The sequence below is a fragment of the Crinia signifera genome, chromosome 3 (assembly GCF_055691185.1).
Source record: "Crinia signifera chromosome 3, ASM5569118v1, whole genome shotgun sequence".
NCBI classification, from domain to species: domain Eukaryota; kingdom Metazoa; phylum Chordata; class Amphibia; order Anura; family Myobatrachidae; genus Crinia; species Crinia signifera.
The window spans coordinates 221,166,083-221,187,615 of NC_139219.1; the positions used below are offsets into that span (position 1 = coordinate 221,166,083).

The following is a 21,533-nucleotide window of genomic DNA, read 5'->3' on the forward strand; positions in this document are numbered from 1 at the left end:
TGATACATTTCATAGTAGAATGATATAAACCAATGTAAAGACAATTCTTAAGTTCATTGTTATATTTCTAATGGTCAAAAGAGTACGATGGCTGAGATTCAATTAATGTGCAATAAACAAGGAAAACCTATTGTTTATCACGTCTTGACGATATGCACCATGCAGCTGTATATAACATAAATATAATTCCTTATTACACCCTTATCTCCAATACTGTTTTAGAATTGAACAGTAATTTGTTATTGTTTCCTTCTCATCAAAGTGACACTCACTTTAACACTGGCATTGGGTGAGGTGTAATTTACAGCAAAAGCCTGGAAGTTAGTGGCCAACGCTTCACCAGTCTGTACTGTACGTCCCTGTAGCATGAAGGAGATATGCGCATCAGAAGCGGTAACAAGGATGAATTCTCCAAGTCCATTAAAAGTGTAATTAAGTCCATCAAGTGTGGTAATGTGGGGATCTCCAAACATCCATCCTGTAAATAAAGACACAAATACCTATATTAATAGAAGGCAAAACCATATTTGGGTATTACACAAATTGCAGGACTTTGCTCCTATGAAGACATGCGAACATAGCAGTTATTTCCAGTCAGGATGGGATCATACAGTAGAAAGCATTTCCAGATAAATCTCAGTCACGTAATCTCATATCACATCCATATTTATACTTCTAGCAATGCATTGAAATTGGACCTCATTTGCATCCAAAATGTACATGTAAAGTGGGCAATTCAATTAGTTCAAAGACCGTTAAATGCTGTTGGAATGACAATTATTGGGAAACTGTTCTGTGCATTCTGTGCAATTTCTTCAATCACATCTCTGTAATGTGACATAGGTATTTTTGTCACAAAGGAATGGGTATAAAGTTGCAGATTAAGCATAGCAATATGCGATGCAAGGCATTGTCACTGAAATGGACTGAGTCGCACACAATAGCTGTGGAGGGAAATTTAATTTTGCTCCTATATATTTGAAATTAATAACCACACTCATAAGGATGAATTTATATTTGGCTTAATATACCAATTTCAGAGTCAAAAATCAAATGACGTATTCTTCACAATCACCCTTGCCATTAACTATTCCAGAGATTTACATGGGATGAATTGTAAGATTAGAATTCGTATCCGGAAAAATTGAATGCAATATCTGATCCAATATCCTAATATATATTTCTGTCTTTGCCATTCTGAAGTGAAAAGGAATCTTTATTTTTCTGTTGAATCCGCACTTTTTTCCTAATTTTGTAAAACTTGTTTGGATTCTTTTTCTCTCACATAAGCAATAAGGGGTAATAATTTTATATTATAAAAGTTAAGTATTAATCTATTTGTCATTCACTGTGTCTACTAAGACTATTACTTGTTCTTACAGTATCTTTCTTATAATGTTTGCATTTAGACCAGTTAGACAGCATCGACTACACCCCTCTTGTTGTGTATGCCATGATCTCGATGGATCGGTCTTCTGTCTTTCCCTTTCAATAATTTTTGAAGCAATAAACCATTTACCTGGTATTAGAGGTCTGTAATCTCTGCAGTTGATTGCGGGTCTCTTCTGCTTGTACATTGAGCAAAACTGGGGATCTTTTACTTGATTGCAGCACAAGTCGTATGCATCTAGCTCTGGGTCTAGGCAGAGATAACATTAAAAATCTAAAATACAGAACTTGACTTGCACTTGATTAATAATATAGTGTTGACTGAAAAAAAAAATCTGGATTAATATCATATTATTGGGGTTGGAGAAAATGCTCTTGTTTTATAACATTACAACCCAAATTTTGTCGATCCAGCCCAAAACAAAACCTGGTCTGGATTCCCCCCAAAAAGATCCAATCCGAGTCCCAGATTGAATCTCCCTGTGGTTCAAAAATCAGATGTTAAATCCAAATTTCAGGCTTTGGATTGTAAGAATTGATTTTATACCGAACCAAAATCTGAATTAGAATCAAAATACTTATGGATGGTTTTGCCAAAACTAAAGCATGATGATGAATTAGAACCACAACCAAAACATGATGGTCTGCACATTTCTAATTATAATACATACAGGTTTTGTTTGCATTATACAGCTAAAAGAAAATAATTTAGGGTTGTCCCCATGAAAACTGTTGTCTAGTGACGTTTCTAAGTTTTGTATATGATAGAAGCCAAAGAAGATCTAGTAAGATCAAGAAAGATCACTATGGATTCTCAGAAATCCAGCTAATAAAGCATCTGATATTACTAAATGATTAGGAGCATAAAATCCTGCAGCTGAGTGCAATAAGAAGGGCAGTTGTCGTCTGACTCTGCCATGCCTTCTGTGTCCAGTGCAACTCATGGCATATGTTGGTGGCATCTTGGGCCAGATGCACTAAGCTTCAAAAGTGAAAAAATATTACAATGATAAACAACCAACCAATCAGCTCCAACCTGACATTTTTCAAACACAGCCTTTAACATGGAAGTTAGGAGCTGAATGGCTAGCTGTTTATCACTCTCCAATTTATCACTTTTGAAGCTTAGTGCACTTTTCACATATTTCAGCTCACCACCTCTGGGGGCTACAAATGAAAATGTGTCTCCTCACTGTTCAGCAATTACATTTATTAATTGGATCAAGTAATGGCTGCAGGGGGGGAATTTCCCCTTTAGACTCTCCCCTCACTAAATGATCCCTACCTACAGAAAAAAGAAAAATTAGTAACTAAAAAATTGAACATTTTAAGCTTCTTAAAAAAATACAGTTGTCTAAGAATGCGTAAATGCTTCAATACTTGATGGCTAGCCAAAATTTCCTTAACTTGGATTAAAAATAACAATATATTTTTATAAAACTACATTTGAAAATAAAAATATTTTCATAGACTTGTCTACATTTACTGTTGTCTAATCTTAGAACATATACAATAGGTACATATATTTCAATAGTTAAAAATAAATCTTTAAACCTTAATTTGTACTCCTTTGTTCCTAGACTATTTAAGAGAATAAAGAGATTTAATTTGGGCACAAAGGCCCCTGAGAAGCACTGTCCTACACCATACTCCTTACAATGGCACCTAGCCCTCAGTTTCAGCCATCATGATGTATATTTCCGTGAAAAGTCTGTTGATGCAGCAATGTTTATATACAATTTACTTGTACTAAATTATCTTGCAGCTGTTTTTATTGTTTTGCACTTTTGTCATTTGTTAGGCGTTGCCGAACCTTTGTGGGGCCATATAAATAAAAGATAATAATAATAATAATAATAATAATAATAATTGTATAGGTGTGTGACTATATATGTGTGTATGTGTGTCACTGTAAGTAAGTACAGCTGTGGAAGGGATGTACATGCTCCCTGCATAACATGTAATGAGAGCGTGATGTATGACCTTTTCACATATGCTTTGAAGGCATGTGCGCAAGATCCTGCTTCATAAATATTGTTCTTTAGGGTTCCCCAGTATAAGTTTCCGGGGGCCCTCAAAATCTTAATCCAGCTCTGACATTACAGCATCCAAAGTATCCATATGAATTAAAACTATCATCACTGCACAAACACAGAACTTTCCAGTATTTTCAATTACATCTATCTAAAGAACCTCAATATGAGACACCAAAAAATGTGTGTGTGGCAAAATTGGAAAGATTCAGCTATTCATCAGCTGGGTTAAAAAATAATATTGCTTGTACCCCTTGAGTGGTGGGTTTTCCAGGGGCAGAACAAACCAACCAGGGCAGATTTGTCCTGCCCCAGAAATACTCACCACAGAAGGAGCAGCCGCTGCCCTTTGCAGCAGCCCTGCTCTCCTGGGGCTGCTGCTTCTAGCTTTGGCTGTTTGCGAACATTCGGGGAAGTTCTGGGCCACTCGGGGGTGGTTTGGGAGTTTGGGCATTCATGTGTTTAGGTGCCCGCACACACGAACGTCCCAAACTTCCCCGAAGATTTCTGGGTATACCACTGAAATGGTTAAAGAATATTACTTACCAGTGCCTGATGAGGAGAACCTCCATATACGTTCCTGGTAACCATCTATGTACTGATTCTTGCGGTAATACGCACACCTTACCCCGGCATTATACCAATTAGGAAATGTGCTGCGAAGCAGGCTGCTACTACTGGTTTGACCTGTAAGTATAGGATAGGGAGGTAATTGAAGTCTACATACTGTATGCATTAGTCTATAAACAAAATGCTTTACAGTTTGACCCATTTTGCATCACACATACAGGGGGGTATTCAATGTGTGTCGTTCTTCCGCAGCCATCTCCCGACGGGGGAGATGGCTGTGGTGCTCTATTCAATGCTGTCTTCCCCGACAGCATTGAACAGGGGTTCTCGGACTCGTTCTGCCGAGAAAAGCCGGAAATATGCGAGCTCCCGGCTGGAGCTCGTCTATTTCCGCCCTCAACCCATGGCCACGCCCCTTTCTAACCGCTCGGCGGCCGTGACATTGAATCCCGACCGCCGAGCTCAAGTCGAGAAAAACGAGAACGGGACATGGGCATGGCTGTCGAGCTTGCTCTACAGCCATGCCCCTAACATTGAATACCCCCCACAGTATGCACATAAATATGAAGCCACAATGGCAGCAGGCTTATGTGTGTATGCTCAGAAATAAACATTTCAACATAAATCCAACTCAAAACACACTGAGTATTAAATTTACATCACACGTAGAAATGTATATTTACTTATTCGCACGGATGATGTACAGATACGGCTTCACAGTGTTAGATATCTGCAGTAGCGCACGCAGGGGGGGTTTCTGAGTACCCAGAAACCCCCCCAGGAGTCTAAGGGCCCTAGGCTGAAAGCTGAGGGTCCCCTCTTTCCATGGGTACAAGAATTTTAAAAATCGGCCCTTGGGAACCGGAGATATCTGACTTCAAAGCACTGGTCCCCATCCAAGCCTGGTGATTGCTCTTCCCAGTCAGATATTTCAGGTTCTGTCTGACTTAGAGTTTTTCTGAGGGTAGATTCCAAAAGCTGGGACTCTTCCCCTTTGATGGACACTAGTAGCTTGTCTCTCCTGTTCCCAGAACCAGATACATCAGCCTTCCAGCAGCTGGTTACTGCTCCATCTCCACACACCTGGTATGTAGTTTTATATACTCGTTGGCAGATTGCTCTGCCTCCTGAACTCTGATCCCCTAGTCCCCAATACCATTTGGTAGGTGGGATTCTCTAGTTTTTAATGCCATTAAAATCTAAGAAATCTATTTCTGGGAACTGGAGATATCTGCAGTCAAGCAAGCTGTCCTCCCACCAGAAAATAGTGAATAATAAGCCCACTCCACTATACACCCCTCCTCTGCATATTAAACATCCTCTACCACCCTGGAAGTTATGTATCAGGGCCCCTTCATTCAGCCCATGCCCCCTTCTCCCACCCCATCTCCCATCTGTACAGTAAAGGGGTAATTAGTGGAAATTACTGATCCAGGCCCTACATGCTGAGCGGTTGATATAATACCCCCTACCACCCGCGGGACATCAAAGCTTCCCCCACCCCTACCGCTGGAGGATCAGTAGGTGCCCCAATACATTGCTATGCCCAGGGGTCTACACTGCTGTTGACGCCCCTGCGTGTGTGTGTGTGTGTGTGTGTGTATATATATGTGTGTGTGTGTGTGTGTGTGTATATATATATATATATATATATTATTATTTATATACATTTGGTCTATCTATAATTCTTTAACTGACCCGGCATATACTGGGTCACCTAAGTGTCCATCTCCGTGCTTAGCTCCGCCCCTCTGGAAACCCCCTTCTGAAAATCCTGCGTTTGCCACTGATCTGTGGACATGCATTACCCTATTTGTATACAGTGTATCAGACCTGATAACTGATGTACTTAATTGCAGAGGCCTGCTTTCTGTATATTTATGTTTTTATACTGATTTCCTATTAAATGAATATGAACAATAATGAACTATGAAATGTCCCTTCTTTTGATCTTACTTAGAGGTGCTGAGGACATAGAAAGTGCATGGATAGAGACAGAAAAGTCATTGTTTATTAATTGGACCATACAGTAAGTATATAAACCAAAGTTCTTACCAGTAAATACATTGACAACATCTATGGACTGAATTGTGAATGACCTAAACAGAGGAGCGCTTAATACAATTACATTTTCTGATTTAACACACTTCACCCAATTCTAAATTTCTTACACACGTTACATCTGTACCACCTACAGTACTTTTTCTTTTCTAACAAAGCTGAATCAGGCGCAATATTCTGTTTTCTATTGTCTTTGTACTGCATTGCATAAATAGCATGATAAATACAAATTTTTTTATAAAAAATGAAATTAACAAAATGAGTGAAAGTGAATTGTTGTATTACTTTTTTTTACCTGCTTTTGTTACTCTAAAACGAAAATCGGATATTCCCTGGCTGTATAAACAGGGACAAGACAATAGATTGAAATTCCATAATGAGGGTGCAGGCTGAGCATCAATCCAATTGAGACACTGCATACGACTGTTATCCAGAATGATGCTATTCAGTGAATATATCCAGAGTCCTCGCAAATCTGCAGGATAAGATAATCAGTTATATAAAGCAAATACCGTACATGTAAACACAATAATGTAGCCTTCATGGTTAAGAAAACAAATGTAGGAAGAGAGACAAGTAAAATGTTTTAAATTTTCCAACAGAATTTTTTTTATTAAAATGAAAACTACCCTGTATCAAATATAAATTAATTACATATATATTTAGCATTTTATTATTGTTTGCTTTGTCCTTTGGTATGTTGATCATACTTAGGCTGGGTACACACTACTAGATGATATGTGGTCCAATCTTGCGAGAAAATCGGAAGGTCCTCAGCGACTCAAGAGGGATCAGCTGGCCATACACTTCTGCGATTTTTGGCAGCAGTGTAAGGCCACCTTTAGACATCTCTAGCGATAGCCATGCTGCCAGATTCAGCAGGTTTCTCGCCCCTGCTTTGTTGATGCCGGCATCGGCAAGTGTGTATGTCGGATCGTGTCAGAGGCTATGTACTCTATGTGACAGGAATATAGAAACTATGTCCATAAACACACCATAAAAAAATTGTTTTGATAGTCCATACTATGATGCGGCCCAGATCTGCTGTAGCCACCTCATATCAGACATTAGTATGTGCAGTGCTGTGAGGTACGTATATGAAAGTTCCTAATGCAACATTGTTCAGAACCAATTATGTCCATTGTACTTATTTATTAAGAGTGACAATATCTCAGCAAAAGAAAACACTGACTAACATCCAATAACAGCATCCATGGGGCATAAATATGGTGTAAAAACAGAATTGCAAAATCCCAAAGCAAGTCCTCCCCATTCAATATGACCATGAAGACTGAAACAGTACTAGACAGACAGGTACCAGAGAAGGGGAATAGAAACCTGAGAATTATAGGGCTTGATGTAAACTCAACTACTCCATAAATTAACAAAAATATGGATAATTTCATTTCCAGAAGGTGAACTGTGTTCTGTTTTTTTTCGATTACCATATGCATCCCATGTAAAATTTGGGAGCTAGCGGGTTTAAGGCAAGCCCCATGGCCCTTAAGGCAATTAAAAAACAAATGGGAAGTTAAACAACTGGATGACAATGTCTTCAAGTACAGTAGGTCACTCATTGGGCATCCAAGTGTGTAACCTCCTTAAAGCTTCTTAGGGTCCTCCATGAGAATTTGTACAGGCCCTGCAGAAAGCTCGGACACACAACTTATGAAGGAGAACACAAACTTTTGGTAGCCTTATTTATATGCCCAATGCACAACATTAAGAATAATTGCTCTAGCAATCATAATAATCAATACAGAATTCCACCAAAAAAACATACAAGAGTCAATATTCATTCAATTGTAGTTGACCAACCATCTCCAACCTATTCCAAACAATCTTCCAGATGCACTTTATTTGGGAATGTATATTTGGCAATTAAATAATAACATTATAATATACAGTAAGCTAGTGAGTTACAGTATGAAACAAAGAATGTACTAATAGCTATTTCTTAAATATACAAATGAGGCTCAGCCAAGTGATAATTTAGAAAGAAATTAGTGCAATAAGTGAATGGTCATGGTGGTTCTAAGGTTGGGTACACACTTGCCGATATATTGTTAGCACACCCAATTAAACATGTAGCAGCTGGTACATTACTCTGTGTGTACACTAGATATAACAGAAGCACGTCGTTCACAAACATATTTTTTCAGCCCTGCAGCATAGCTGATTTCAAAATATCTTGCAGATATATTTTTACATGCAAATGTGTATGGTTGTCCAAACGGACTCACGATATATTGGCAGCAGAATGTATGGAAAATGATGTCACAGGTGGGTGGGCATATTCAAATGTGGCCTTCTAGTCAGACATATGGTGCAGGTGATTTTAAGATCGGTCAAAAATATATATCTGTTGGCCAAGTGTGTCAGTATAGCAGCCAGTCGAGCAGTCAGGATACTGAAGTGCTGTTTTTTATGCTTCCTTGGGTCAACAGTTCAGTAGGAGCAGTTATTATCCATTTTTGACAAAGTATAAATGTAGGTATGAACCTACAGTACTTCACCAATGCATGAGGCAGACCAATGGTCAGGAAGTGAAATGCAAGCTTTAGTCCCTTCTGGACATGAACCCCTCAGTTTAAAGTGGTGCATACTTTAAAAATGTACATCCATGTTAATTCGATCCCTCTTTCTTTGGAACCATTGTTTCATACCTGAATTGCTCCCTATATAGTGGTTTGGACGGTGTATATTCACAGATGTATTATCATTTATGTAGAAAGTGTCCCTGTTCCCGCTAAACAGAGAGAAAAACATAATTAAATGTCAAAACGGCTAGTTTGTTAAGTAATGAAGATGTTCATTAAACATATAAACATATAGGTACATATGTCAATTCTACAGCACTAATGCATTATTTATAACCGTAAATACAATTAAATAAATTGTGGCTAGACATCACCACAGATTTATGGTATTACCCTGGACATACACCTAAAGATTTAGGGGGGAATTTACTAAAGGAAATTTGTAAAAAATAGGTGTATTTGTATCCAGAAATACACTTATTTTTGACATTTACTATCCCGAAAATACGGCAATTCGTAGTCGCATTGATAGCACATCAATACGACTACGAATTGCCGTATTTTCGGGATAGTAAATGTCAAAAATAAGTGTATTTCTGGATACAAATACACCTATTTTTTACAAATTTCCTTTAGTAAATTTCCCCCTTATTGTCTGAACAGGCTGGTTGGAACAAATTTCTGGTAATACTGTATCTGAATGACCGTTTTTGACAGTTTTCCAGCATTTCGAAGCAAATGGTCAACTGTAATTTTCTCTCATAAATTATCAGATTTTGTTCCAACTAGCCAGATCGGACAAAAAATATTTAGATGCATGGCCCCTTTAGGGGCAGATTTACTAAGCCTAGTGAAGTGATAAAGTGGAAGTTGTTAACGCAGCAGCCAATCAGCTCCCAATTGTCATTTTTCAAACCCAGCCTGTAACTTGAAAGTTAGAAGCGAATTGGCTGGTGCATTATCACAGGCCACTTTATCACTGCACCAGGCTTAATAAATCTACCCTTGTTGTGAATCAGTGAACAATTACAGAGTAGTACCAGTGACTATCTTGTTCCTTATAGTTGCCACACACTCTCCCACCAACAACTAGAATTATTATTCCATTACCACAGATATCACTAATACCACACACACTGGGCGACTATGCCCAGCCTGTATGGACAGCGATGATGTCAATCATCGCTGCGGGGAAATGCGTTCAGTGCATACACACTGAGCGGCTTTCCCTCTGCCCGGCACCGTCGGAGGGGGGAGGACAGCGTTGCATAGCACAGAGCTACCGCTCATCTACTACCTCAACCGCTCATCTGCTGGTATAACCAACAGATGAGCGGCTTTCCCGGCGATGATGTGGGAGTGCACAGCAGCGCTCACCGCTCATCGTTGGGGCATACACACTGGGCGGCTTTGAGCTGAAACCCACTCAAACAGGCTGTTTTGAGCGGCTTTCAGCTCAAAGCTGCCCAGTGTGTATGGGCCTTTAGAATGAAAGTTTATCTTGACAGTGCCATCTTTATCTTATGTTTCAGGTTGTATTCTTTTGATTTATTTCATGAATTCACCAATATATAGTGCTACATAATGTTTTATATGCTGCATATATAGGACAATACTACTACTACTACTACTACTACTACTACCACTACCACCACCACTTCCACCACCACCACCAACAACAACACTGTTAGTAGAAGATATTGCATAAAAATACCTAAGCATTAAATGTTACTATGAGCAACTTAAGAAATAAAATAATAACAATTCTGTCAAGCAAACTATTTTACAAAAAATATAATTTTTTCCAATACAGTGACCAAAACAAATATCCAGAATTGGCTGCCGGTTTGCATCTCCTTTTCACAGACATGGGAAAAGGTAAGCAATTCATTGACGGTCACAACAAAAATAGCTGTGATAGGACTGTCACCAGATATGTCTAATTGAGCCTCATACTCATTATTTATTGGTTTGACTAAGTTTCCAAAGAGATCTAACTTATGTCACTACTTTTATGGATTTCATATTCTTCTTTGTAGACATTGGCCCTTATTTTGATTCATTCTGTCCTCCGCATTTGCAGGTGCGTTTCTGCGCATGTGCAGACACAGGGTGCATGCACCCATGGCAAACTTTCGGAATGCCGAGGGGGGGGGGGGGGGGCAGAGATGGGCAGGGGGTGATGGGCAGCTCCATTAGCATATGGGAAGGCCCAGCGTTCCATGGTCGTTCCCAGGCTAATGAGGCTGTGACGCGGGTGCGGGGGGCAGACAGCTGACATCACCAGATGTCAGCTGCCCGCCCTGTCCTTGCACAGGGCGCCCGCAGTTTAGAGTGACTATATAGGTCACTCTTAACTGCGTGCAAGGGAGAAATCATTCGATGGTCGGCGACCATCGAATGAGTTCTCCCTGCCTGCGAATGGATGATTATGTAAATCATCCATTCGCAGCCATGCAGGGGGCATGGCGTGCGAGGGGGGGGGGGCAGCCGGCACTGCGGGCGGAGGGCGGCGTCTGATAGACTTTCATGGTTGCGAATTTTACAGCCTTGCGTGTCAATCAGAATAAGGCCCATTGTTTAAAGCACTTATTAGGATGTACTAAGGGCTAAAATATGGGCAATTCTGAAAAAAGCCTTTTTCATGTGAACCAAGGCTAGTAGGCCACCCCATCTCTAGATGGCATTGCAGCATTTGCATCTGATAGGGATCCAATCTGATCCCTCCCAGTGTTGTCCGCAGAGCGTGCATATTGCTTATGTGCAAAGTGACTCCCAGGTCATGGTCCTGGGAGTATTGATTTTATCCATGTTAGAAGTCCATTGCAATTGTAATTGCATTTGTAGGTACATCCCGGAGTTGTTAACCCTTAATGTGTCAAGCCACATGTCAAGCAATCTTTAAACTAAAAACAGCAATCTAATCTTACCTGCAGTAGCCAATCAGTGGTTTGGGAAAGCGTTCAGAATCATCCCAGTTCATGCCACCATCTTTATACAACATCAGAACATAGGAGACAAACCCATCAGTGGTCACTACAGCCTGGTATGTGTTGGTCTATATATATATGGATAAGTAGAAAATATTTATGAACACATCCTTAAATCAGTTCTAGAGGTTTGAGTCGTTATTGTTCAGGAATGAATTACATTTGTCTGACCTACTGACCCGGTTATCATTGTCCTTTGCTGGATATGCAGGAACATTCTCCCAGGTGATCTTCAGTGTCCACTGAGCAGTGTATGCAGGGTTCATGTATCTCCTGATCATGTCCTCAACTCTTTCAGTGACAGCATCATTTCTTTGACTGTATATCTGACAGGAGTTTATAAGCAGGCATTAATTATTTTAGATCAAGCTACTGTATGTGTATTCAATACATTCTGTATTCAATAGGTTTCTGATAGTGTTTCTAATAAAGAAGAAGATGTGGCACTCTGTATGTACCACACCATTAATTCCAATAAACTACAGTACTGCAGTAAAAGTACCTGGTAGTATGTAGTACCCATGTTCTTGGAGAAGTCTGCATCACTCCAAAACACAGCGATTGAGGCAACAATATAATTTGCACTGAAACCGTTTGGTGGAGGGTTAGTGTAAGAGAAGATGTTGTTTCTGGATGATGGGAAGACTATTTGTCCATTGTCTGTGTACTAGGAAGAAAAGACGATACAAAATATCATATTTTTCTATGATCATAGACACAAGTGGAAATCTGGATCTTTGAGATCAATACTCACATATAGATAGTTCCTTATCTGGTCTCCAAATGGAAATCCCATTGTTGGTTGGAACAATGGAGAGGTGAAATCTGTTGTTCTTTGGATATAGGATGTATCTCCATTATTTGTCCCATAATTAAATAGTTGAACAGCTAAGTAAAAATCCAGAGAATGGTGTCAATTCTAGAATCAAACATGAACACACTAACTCTAATATTAAATCATGAAGTTATACTGTATTTTAAATTTGATTAGTGTTTCATATGGTTACAGTCATTCAAATGAGGACAATTTTAAGGGTTTGATATGAAATAACAACAGAAGATCCACAGTGGGATCCCGATGGCCAGAATCACAACACATCTGAAAAGTATTTTTACCTTACCCTTATTCCTAACCCTAACCTCTCCCTCCCATAGCCTAGCCCTAATTTCTCCCTTCCTTCCACAGCCAAAACCTTACCTCCCCCTCCTGCAGCCTAACCCCAGCCATCCATCCTGAAGTCTAACTATAAAATCTCCCATTACTATATCTTAACTCTAACCTTTTCTCTAGTACCTGACCCTAACACCAACCCCTATGCTTACTTCGGGTTGTCGGGATCCTGTTGTTAGCAGTCTTCTGACTGTCGGGATGACTAATAGTATTTTCACCGTATCCCAATTTTTAATTATGTGTTTTATAGAATTTCTTATGATAAATTGTAGATTGTTATTTTTTTTAATTGCAAAATCTTTCCATTGGTTTATGTTTCTTACTACACTGTGCTTACCTTCATTAATACTTTCACTTGTGCTGGACAATGCGATTGCTGATGTTGATGAAATTGTAGTAGTTGCAGCCATTGTGGTTGTAGTTGCTGTAGTCATGGAGGTTGTAGTCGATATTGTTGTTGAGGCTGCAGTTGCTGTAGTGGTTGATGCAATGGTTGATTTAGTGGTTGATGTTGTGGCCAATGATGGTGTAATTAATGATATATTTGTTGTTGGTGAAGTGGCAGGTATGCTTATGACAGGCATTGCTGTAGTCATAGAGGCGTTGGTAGTTTGGGTTATATATGCTGTCTGACTTGTGCTTGAAATGATTGTGTTTATACCAGGAGTAGAAGCAGTGGTATTTATGGCAAACCCTGGAGTGGTGTTTCCAGTCTGGTTTTTTGTTACTGTTGTACTTGGGCTCTGAATTGTTGAATTTATAACAGGAGATACAATGCTAACATCTGTCATAGACACTGGAGTGGTAATTACCGTCTGGTTTTCTGCTGCTGTTTGACTTGGGTTGTGAATTGTGCCACTTGTCCCAATACTAACATCTGTCATGGGTACTAGAGTGGTGATTTTGGTTTGGTCTGTTGTTTCTGTTGGAGATGTGCTATGAGTATGTGTATATACAGCAGATGTTTCACTTGTGGTGTTTGTATCATGGTCTGTAGTTATGACACTGGTCTGATAACCTGATGAAGTTGGACTTGTGTTCGTAGCATTCTTATCAGGAGTTACAATACTGGTATGTGTCATAGACCCTGGAGTGGTGGCGGTGGTTCGGTTGTCAGATAACATTGGAATTGTGGCTGTATTTTCAGCAGAGGTGACAGTACTGGTGTTTGTAATTGGCATTACACTGGTCACAGTAGACTCTGTGATATTTGATGTATTATTTACTGTGGCCACAGTACTTGATTCGTTGTTAGTTAGAGTTATACTTGAAACCCCAGTAGTGGTATATATTGCTAAAAGAAAAGAAAAACAAATGTTTTCTGTGTCTCTTAATATTTTCCTTTGTGCCGTCTATATATTTCTAGATATACACATAAAATGTACAGAAAACAATATATAGTCTAGAATTGATATAAGAAATCCAGTGCTTACTACAGATGCAGCGCCCCTCGCTATTGCAGGGGATGGCGGAAGATTCGCCAGCCGCCATAAGGGGACGCGCGAGCACGAGATGCGTGTGCGTCGCCTTACAACGGAGTTCCCCCTGGGTCCCCGCCGCTTTACCGAGGGCCGCCCCCCCAACCCAGTCCGTCTCCCTGAAGCGGAGACGGACAGGGTTCCCGCTCCCCCGCCGATGGGAAACTGAGATGCGCGTGCGTGTGAGACGCACGTGCGTCTCAGTCAGATGGGGCGCCTCTCCGCCAGCGAAGAAATAGTGAGAGGTGCTCCATCTGTATGTCAGATACTGTTCTTATCAGCCGTCAAAATCTATGTCAAATTCTATGTTTCATACACACATGCATATATATATATATATATATATATATATACACAGTATATTTATATTAGGTGCTGTGTGTGTGTGTGTAAGGGGGTGCCAATATTTATCTTGCCTCCAGGCAACTGGGACGAATTTACACCACTGGCATGAGGAATAATAGTACACTGGAACTATTTTCTGGGTACTTGTGGAGTATCACGGCTCCCACGACCTGCATCGTATGCTGATCGTATGCTAAAAATCGCATTGCATCGCATCGCATACGATCAAATCGCATGCGATGCGATCGCACCCGATTTTACACTGAAATGCATCAAAATGCATTGAAATGTGTATTAAAGTTGTGAAATGCCCCCAAATGCCATTTTTCATAGTGCACCACCCCCACTATCAATGTCAACCCGAAGCGTGGCGAGCGCGGCGAGCCCGCGAGGGACGGCGGTACGCGTCCTACGACCTTTTCATACCCCCACTATCCACGTCGGCGTGGAGTTGAGAATAGAAAGTGTGGCGAGCGCAGCAAGCCACCGAGCCCGAAGCGTGGCGAGGGGACGCGGATACCTTCACAGCTATACGCGTCCCCTCGCGGGCTTCACAGGTATCCGCGTCCGCTCGCCACGCTTCGGGCTCCGAGGCTCGCTGCGCTCGCCACACTTTCTATTCTCAACTCCATGCCGACGTGGATAGTGGGGGTATGAAAAGGTCGTAGGACGCGTACCGCCGTCCCTCGCGGGCTCGCCGCGCTCGCCACGCTTCGGGTTGACATTGATAGTGGGGGTGGTGCACTATGAAAAATGGCATTTGGGGGCATTTCACAACTTTAATACACATTTCAATGCATTTTGATGCATTTCAGTGTAAAATCGGGTGCCATCGCATCGCATCGCATCGGATGCCATCGTATGGCATCCGATGCGATCGCATACGATTTTTGAGCAAAAATGCTCAAAAATCGGTAAAAATCGTATGGCATCGTATGCCACTACATATGGCATATGATGCCATACGATGGGAGCCGTGATACTCCACAAGTACCATTTTCTGATATCTGTGGAGTTTTGTTGTTTTTTAGGGGGTTGTAAAAACACATGTATATGTGACAGTCATTCAATTGTTCTCTGGTGTGAATAGTGCAGTATATCCAGATATATTTCTCTTACCAGTGCACTGGTGCTTGCCATCACCCTCATATCCAGGGAGACACTCACAGGAGTAGTTTCCAGGTAAGTTAGTACAATTGGCATTTGCAGCACATGGAAGTGTAGCATCGGCACATTCATCAATGTCTACAATGGGTAATAGAGAACGGATTACATACTGCACAACAAAGATATTTGTTAGTTGCAAATATATTTAAAAAGTTTCATTTCAGAGTGTTATATATCATTGTGCAGTGACACAACTGATTTTCTAAAAAATATGCTATCACCGCAAAATTATTACTATCCTGTAATACTGGATCCCAACAGTAACAGGTCTACACCATTTATTAATTCTTACAGAAAATATATTTCTCTAAGTAAATTAAGTATTTTTTCCTTTGTTGCCTCCTGACTGGAGAATAGCACAAGTCCTTATACAGCTCTTGTCCTGGTGACATGGTCAGTAATTAGCAAAGCATGTAGAAATGGAATGTGGTCCAAATATCGACAGTCATAATCCCAAAAGTTAGGAGACATACAGAAGAATTCCAATGGAATGAATACAGACAGATCCTACTGGAAAGTAGTTGGGTTAGAATAAGGCATTAAGGGGAGGATTAGGGTTAGTCTGTGTGGGAAGTTAGAGTTGGTTTGAAGGAGAGGGTGATGGTTAGGATAAGGCTCCAGGAAGGGGAGGTTAGAGTTAGGCTGCAGGATTGGTGGGTTAGGGCTAAGGGTAAGATAAGGCTTTAATGTTTAAAATAAGTACTGGGATTCACTGAGATTTTGGGGTTATGCAATGTTGAATCACGGCAGTCGATACCCGCCGACAGCCGTGATCCAGGCCCGTTTGCGGTCAGATCGACCGCATAACGACAGACTCAATTCAACGATGACGACGGATTCAATGTCCCGCCTGCCGATGGGCGAAAAGGGGGCGTGGCCGCGAAAACGGCCATGGATTGTCGATCTGTGGCCCGGATAACGACAATCCACGGCCGTTATCGGCAGAACAGGCCGACAGCTTCTGAAGTCGGGCCCGTTCTGCCATCATCAAGCATCATTGCTGTCGTTAATGACAGCATTGAATAGGGAGCCGCCGCTATTTCCCCTATCGGAAATAGCGGCGGCAGAATGGGATTCTACTGTTAGTCGTCTGACTGTCAGGATCCAAGCTGCCAGGATTATGTACCCACCCTGTGGAAGCTACAGTATAGCCAGAGGCTCCTAGTGAAGGATACTGCTGGTGATGCTCAGAGATCGCAACCCCAACCAGTAGCAGGTTTACATTGACTTGTGTATTTTCCAGGCAAGTTAGTACTGTACATGTGACAATTTCAGAACAGGGTGAGGTAAAGTTGATCACTAATTGCCTCACTAGGTTTTACTATCTAGCGAAACACTGTCATCTGCTGGCGGCGACTGAAACGATATCTCTTTCACTTTCACACATACAGAAACACAGAGGCAATCACACATACAGAAACAAAGAGGCAATCACAAGGTAGCAGCCTAGCTTTCTTAGCTTTTTCTTCAAGCGGGCTTAGCTATTGTTGACCTGTGATTTGTCTACATTGTCAAAATGTTAATAATACTGAACAAATGTTCAGGTTAGCATTAGGGCTGATTTTAGCGTAGAGTCAAAAGTAGCATTGTGCATGTCAACATGATGAATATGTTGACAACTCTGAAAACATGGAATACCCAAAAATCATAAACATTTTCAAAATATTTTATTCTTTCATTCTGCACAGAAAATGTGAAGTACCTTTGCTTGTCAACGTTACATCACGTGGGTAAGCACTGAGCATCATTGGAAAGCACAAGCTAGAACACAACAAAATTTTCACTTTAAACAATACATGTAAGTGTAAGTTACTGTACCGTCACACTTGGAGCTGTTTACGTTGTTTACTTTGTAACCGTTCTCACAACTGCAGATGTGCCCACCCAGAAAACTGGTGCAAATGTGTTCACACTTTGTTGTGTTTAAGAGGCACTCATCAACAACTAGAAGAAAATACTGTGTAAATTATTATCTGCTGGATATACATAAATAGGTACAATATATTGATGTTTGTTACAATGAAAATTGTTACAATTATTTATTATAATGGAGCTAATGCTGTGTTTATTGATCACATTTGAGTCAAAATTTGCAGACATATAATTCATTTGCACAGGTATTACAATTGTATGCATACAGTATGCAGTTTTATAAAAAAATAAAAAAATAAAATGCAAAAGATCTGCAACAGTCAAATATGTGCCAGGGGGATCCATAGGGATGACCATAAATGGAGATGCTAGCTGTCAGAATAACGACACCGGCATTCCGATGGGGGGACACCTGGCAGGGGGAGTATATTTAACCCCCCCCAACCCTCTCACCCCACACTCTACCCTTAACCCCCCCCCCCCGCAACCTAACCCTAACATTCCCCGCTAGAATTGAACCCTAACTCTCTAACTCTGCTGCCTATACCCAGGCACAGAAATAGAAATATTGGGCCTGGTACAGTGATATCTCTGGGGTCCCCCAACCCTGTCCCAGTCCAGCAGCTTTTTTATTAATTTGCATATTGAAAGTGTTTTTTTATTATTTCATAAAAGATAATATTCATTATGCAATGTAATACAAATTCACTACTGTTGACCACAGAGGGCCATAATAATGAGATTTGATATAATAGTTACATTGCATTGAGTATATTTGTGTGTGTGTGGGAGGGGGTTGTGGGTTTGGGGGGTGGTTGTATATAATAACTGCCTGTTCATACAGTATGAGTCCGAGAGAGTGACAGCACTTCCAAACTGTCACTTTTGCCAACACACCTTTGACCCCCTCTCCGTCGCCTTCCCTGCTTATACTTAACCTCCCACTTTGCCTAACCCTAACACCCCTTTATAAGTGCCTTACCCTCCTTCCCCTCAGCATAACCCTAACCTTGCTGTCTAACTCTAAGTCCCTGCTAGTGCCTAAACCTAATGCACTCCCCAGCTGTCGGGAATCAAGCAGTCTTGATTCTGGTGGCCGTTAACATCGATGTTGGCATTCTGACTCCAGCTACTTCATCTATGTCGGCATTCTGGTGCCAAGCTCTTGGTGGTAGGCATTTGTCTCCTGATAATGATGTGTTTAGCATCCCGTCAGCCAGGATGCTGAACATATCTTGTGCCAGGTACACATTCATTTTTTAAACATTCATTATGATAGAGAAATGTACATTACAAAAACCTTCTGAACACATCAGGTATAATATTACAGATATAGCCACCCTCATCGAGGGTCCACCCTGTCACAGGTTTGATATGTGTGGCAAAAGACGAACACCTGCCGTCACACTTGTGCATCAAAGTCGCATTATTTTGGGCTATGGGTCACTTACCTGTACAGTTCACACCATCCCCAGTGTAGTTTGTCTTGCAGTCACAGTGGAATGAGCCAGCCACATTGGAGCAGACAGCATTTACAGAGCAATTGTTAAGTTCTGGAGAAATACACTCATTGATATCTGTGAAATATAAAAAAATGTAGAGACTGGTAAAAGGTTATGCTGCATATAATATGGCTCCTGTAACTATTTATTATTTCTTCCTGCTCTCCTCGGCGGCTCAGTACCGCACCCCAGTGGCCCTGCTTAAAGTGTGTCCCGCTTGTTCCTATTGTGCTCTCTGTAAATTGGTAAGGTGTCCCAGATAGTCAATCGCAAACAATACTGGTTTGGTGGGTGTCCATAGACCATAGGGAAGGGACACGACAGATAATTGACTAAGTGATCAAACAAACAGTACATCTCAGTTTGTGGTGTATATGGATGTGTAGATGTCAACCTTTAGAGTGCCCATGCTGACCACTGGGTCATTGTCCAAACTGGACCATGGACCAATAGAAGAAAGTGGCCTGGTCTGGTAAATCCTGCTTTCTGTTACATCATGTGGATAGCCAAGCGCATGTTTTTATGTTGGGAATAGATAGCAACATTATGTGCCATGTGGAGAAGGCAAACTGGAAGAGACAGTGTGATGGCCTGGGCAATGTTGTCTTGGGAAACTTTGGGTGCTCCCAATTGTGGATGTTAATCTTACATATGTCATCTACCTAACATTGTTGCAGACCAAATACATCACTTCACGGCAACATTATTTCCTGGTGGCCTCTTTTAGTGGATACATTGTTCAGGAATAGTATGAGGATCAGGACAAGTTCAAGGTGATGACCTGACTTTTAAATTCCACAGATCTCAGTACCATTGAGCATCTGTGGGATGTGCTTCAAAAACCAGTCCATGTCATGGGGGTCCCACCTCACAACTCGAAGATGCTGCTGCTAAAATGTTGGTGCCAGAAACCACAGGGCATCCATAAATGAGGGGCCAAAGCTGTTTAGGAAGCCTATACATAATTAGGCTTGTGATTATGTTATAACTGATTGGAATAATTAATTTAATTGTTCTTACACCATTTTTAAATGTGTTTTTACAATATAGGTATGTATCTGTATGAAACGGCTATGTATGTAATAAAGTTTTATTATTCTGGTGTGTGTGTGTTTATATTACTATGGAACTACACAATTCCCTGCATGTGTGGAAGGATTGTTCTGACTCATAGTTCCACAGCAATATACAATAGTTTATTCTATTTTTTACACCACAATCAGCCCGGTACCCTTAGCTCAGGGGTACCGGGGTCAGCCCCAGGTTTCAGCCTGGGTAGGTATATTCTGGAGGGGGGGACCCTTTCATGGGGGGGGGGGGTGGGTCCTACTACCCCAGGACTGAATGATCAGTGGGTTAATGCTATGGCCGGGGGGGGGGGGTCTTTTATAAACAAGGTAATGGGGCATTACCCTGCTGGCTGGTTGGGCCTGGTGCTGGTTCTTAAAATATGGGAGACCCCTCCAAATCCGGAGTTTTGTTACCTCTTCTCTCTCGGAGGCTAGCCCTCTCAGAAACCCCACACCCATGGAAAGTCTATGTTCCCACAGACCTCTGGATAAAGGTATCATATCGCATCTGTATCACTCTATTCTCACTCTGGATAGCCCCTCCCTAGAACACCATGAAATTGCCTGGGAAACAGACCTGGGGCCTCTCTGGGAGAGGAAACATGGGACAAGATACGTCTAACTATCTCTAAGTGTTCCATTAGCGTAGCTATTAAGGAAACCTCATACAAAATCGACACTAGGTGATATCTAGTCCCTACTCACCTACACACTATGTACCCCTCGGTCCCCAACTCGCGCTGGTGACTATGCGGTTGCGAAGGATCTTTCTTCCACATTTGGTGGACCTGTCCACGTATTAGGTCGTTTTGGGTCATGGTCCAGTCTTTCATAAACTCAGCTCTACCAGATTGCCCCCCCCCCCCCCCCTAAACCCGTCCTCAATGCTCCTGTGCGCCCCAGTCGATCAAGTACCCACTCCTTCTAACAAACTGATTCTCCACATCACCTGTGCTGCTAAACTCCAGGTCGCTAAGGCTTGGAAAAATCCTGCTCCCCCATCCTACCAAGAATTACTAAATCAAATTTGGTATGTCTCCAAAATGGAATATATAACTAGCCTCCAAAATAAAACAGTGGAGAGGTACCACAAAGTATGGGAACCATGGTATGCTTCAAGAAGCCTCCCTCTCCATGGACTTGCTTGAGACTGTCTGTATATTCGCCTTCCACTGTACGTCTAGATCCCCCCTATCATGATCCTCCTCACTTTCCTTAGGATCATTTTAAAACCATACAAATCCATCCCTTGCATCATATCCCCACCCCCTGCACCTCCCAACACTCCCCCACCCTTCCTCCCCACATAACCCATCTATCACTTTATATTTGTTCTCCTTCCTCT

General features: G+C 41.3%; 1 protein-coding gene across 1 annotated transcript in view; it reads right to left on the bottom strand.

The window, feature by feature from the left end:
- The window catches only part of MUC4 (mucin 4, cell surface associated), an 87,358-nt gene that overhangs the window by 35,342 nt on the left and 30,483 nt on the right, over window positions 1-21,533 (bottom strand). Inside the window, exons 10-22 of the mRNA XM_083177495.1 lie at window positions 19,068-19,193; window positions 17,563-17,688; window positions 15,697-15,822; window positions 13,092-14,048; window positions 12,338-12,471; window positions 12,086-12,250; window positions 11,763-11,909; window positions 11,524-11,651; window positions 8,720-8,802; window positions 6,349-6,528; window positions 3,969-4,109; window positions 1,520-1,639; window positions 273-478 (exon numbers count right to left, since the gene is read on the bottom strand). Of these exons, the coding sequence (XP_083033621.1) occupies window positions 273-478; window positions 1,520-1,639; window positions 3,969-4,109; window positions 6,349-6,528; window positions 8,720-8,802; window positions 11,524-11,651; window positions 11,763-11,909; window positions 12,086-12,250; window positions 12,338-12,471; window positions 13,092-14,048; window positions 15,697-15,822; window positions 17,563-17,688; window positions 19,068-19,193 (2,639 nt within the window). The remainder of the gene's footprint in view (window positions 1-272; window positions 479-1,519; window positions 1,640-3,968; window positions 4,110-6,348; window positions 6,529-8,719; window positions 8,803-11,523; window positions 11,652-11,762; window positions 11,910-12,085; window positions 12,251-12,337; window positions 12,472-13,091; window positions 14,049-15,696; window positions 15,823-17,562; window positions 17,689-19,067; window positions 19,194-21,533) is intronic.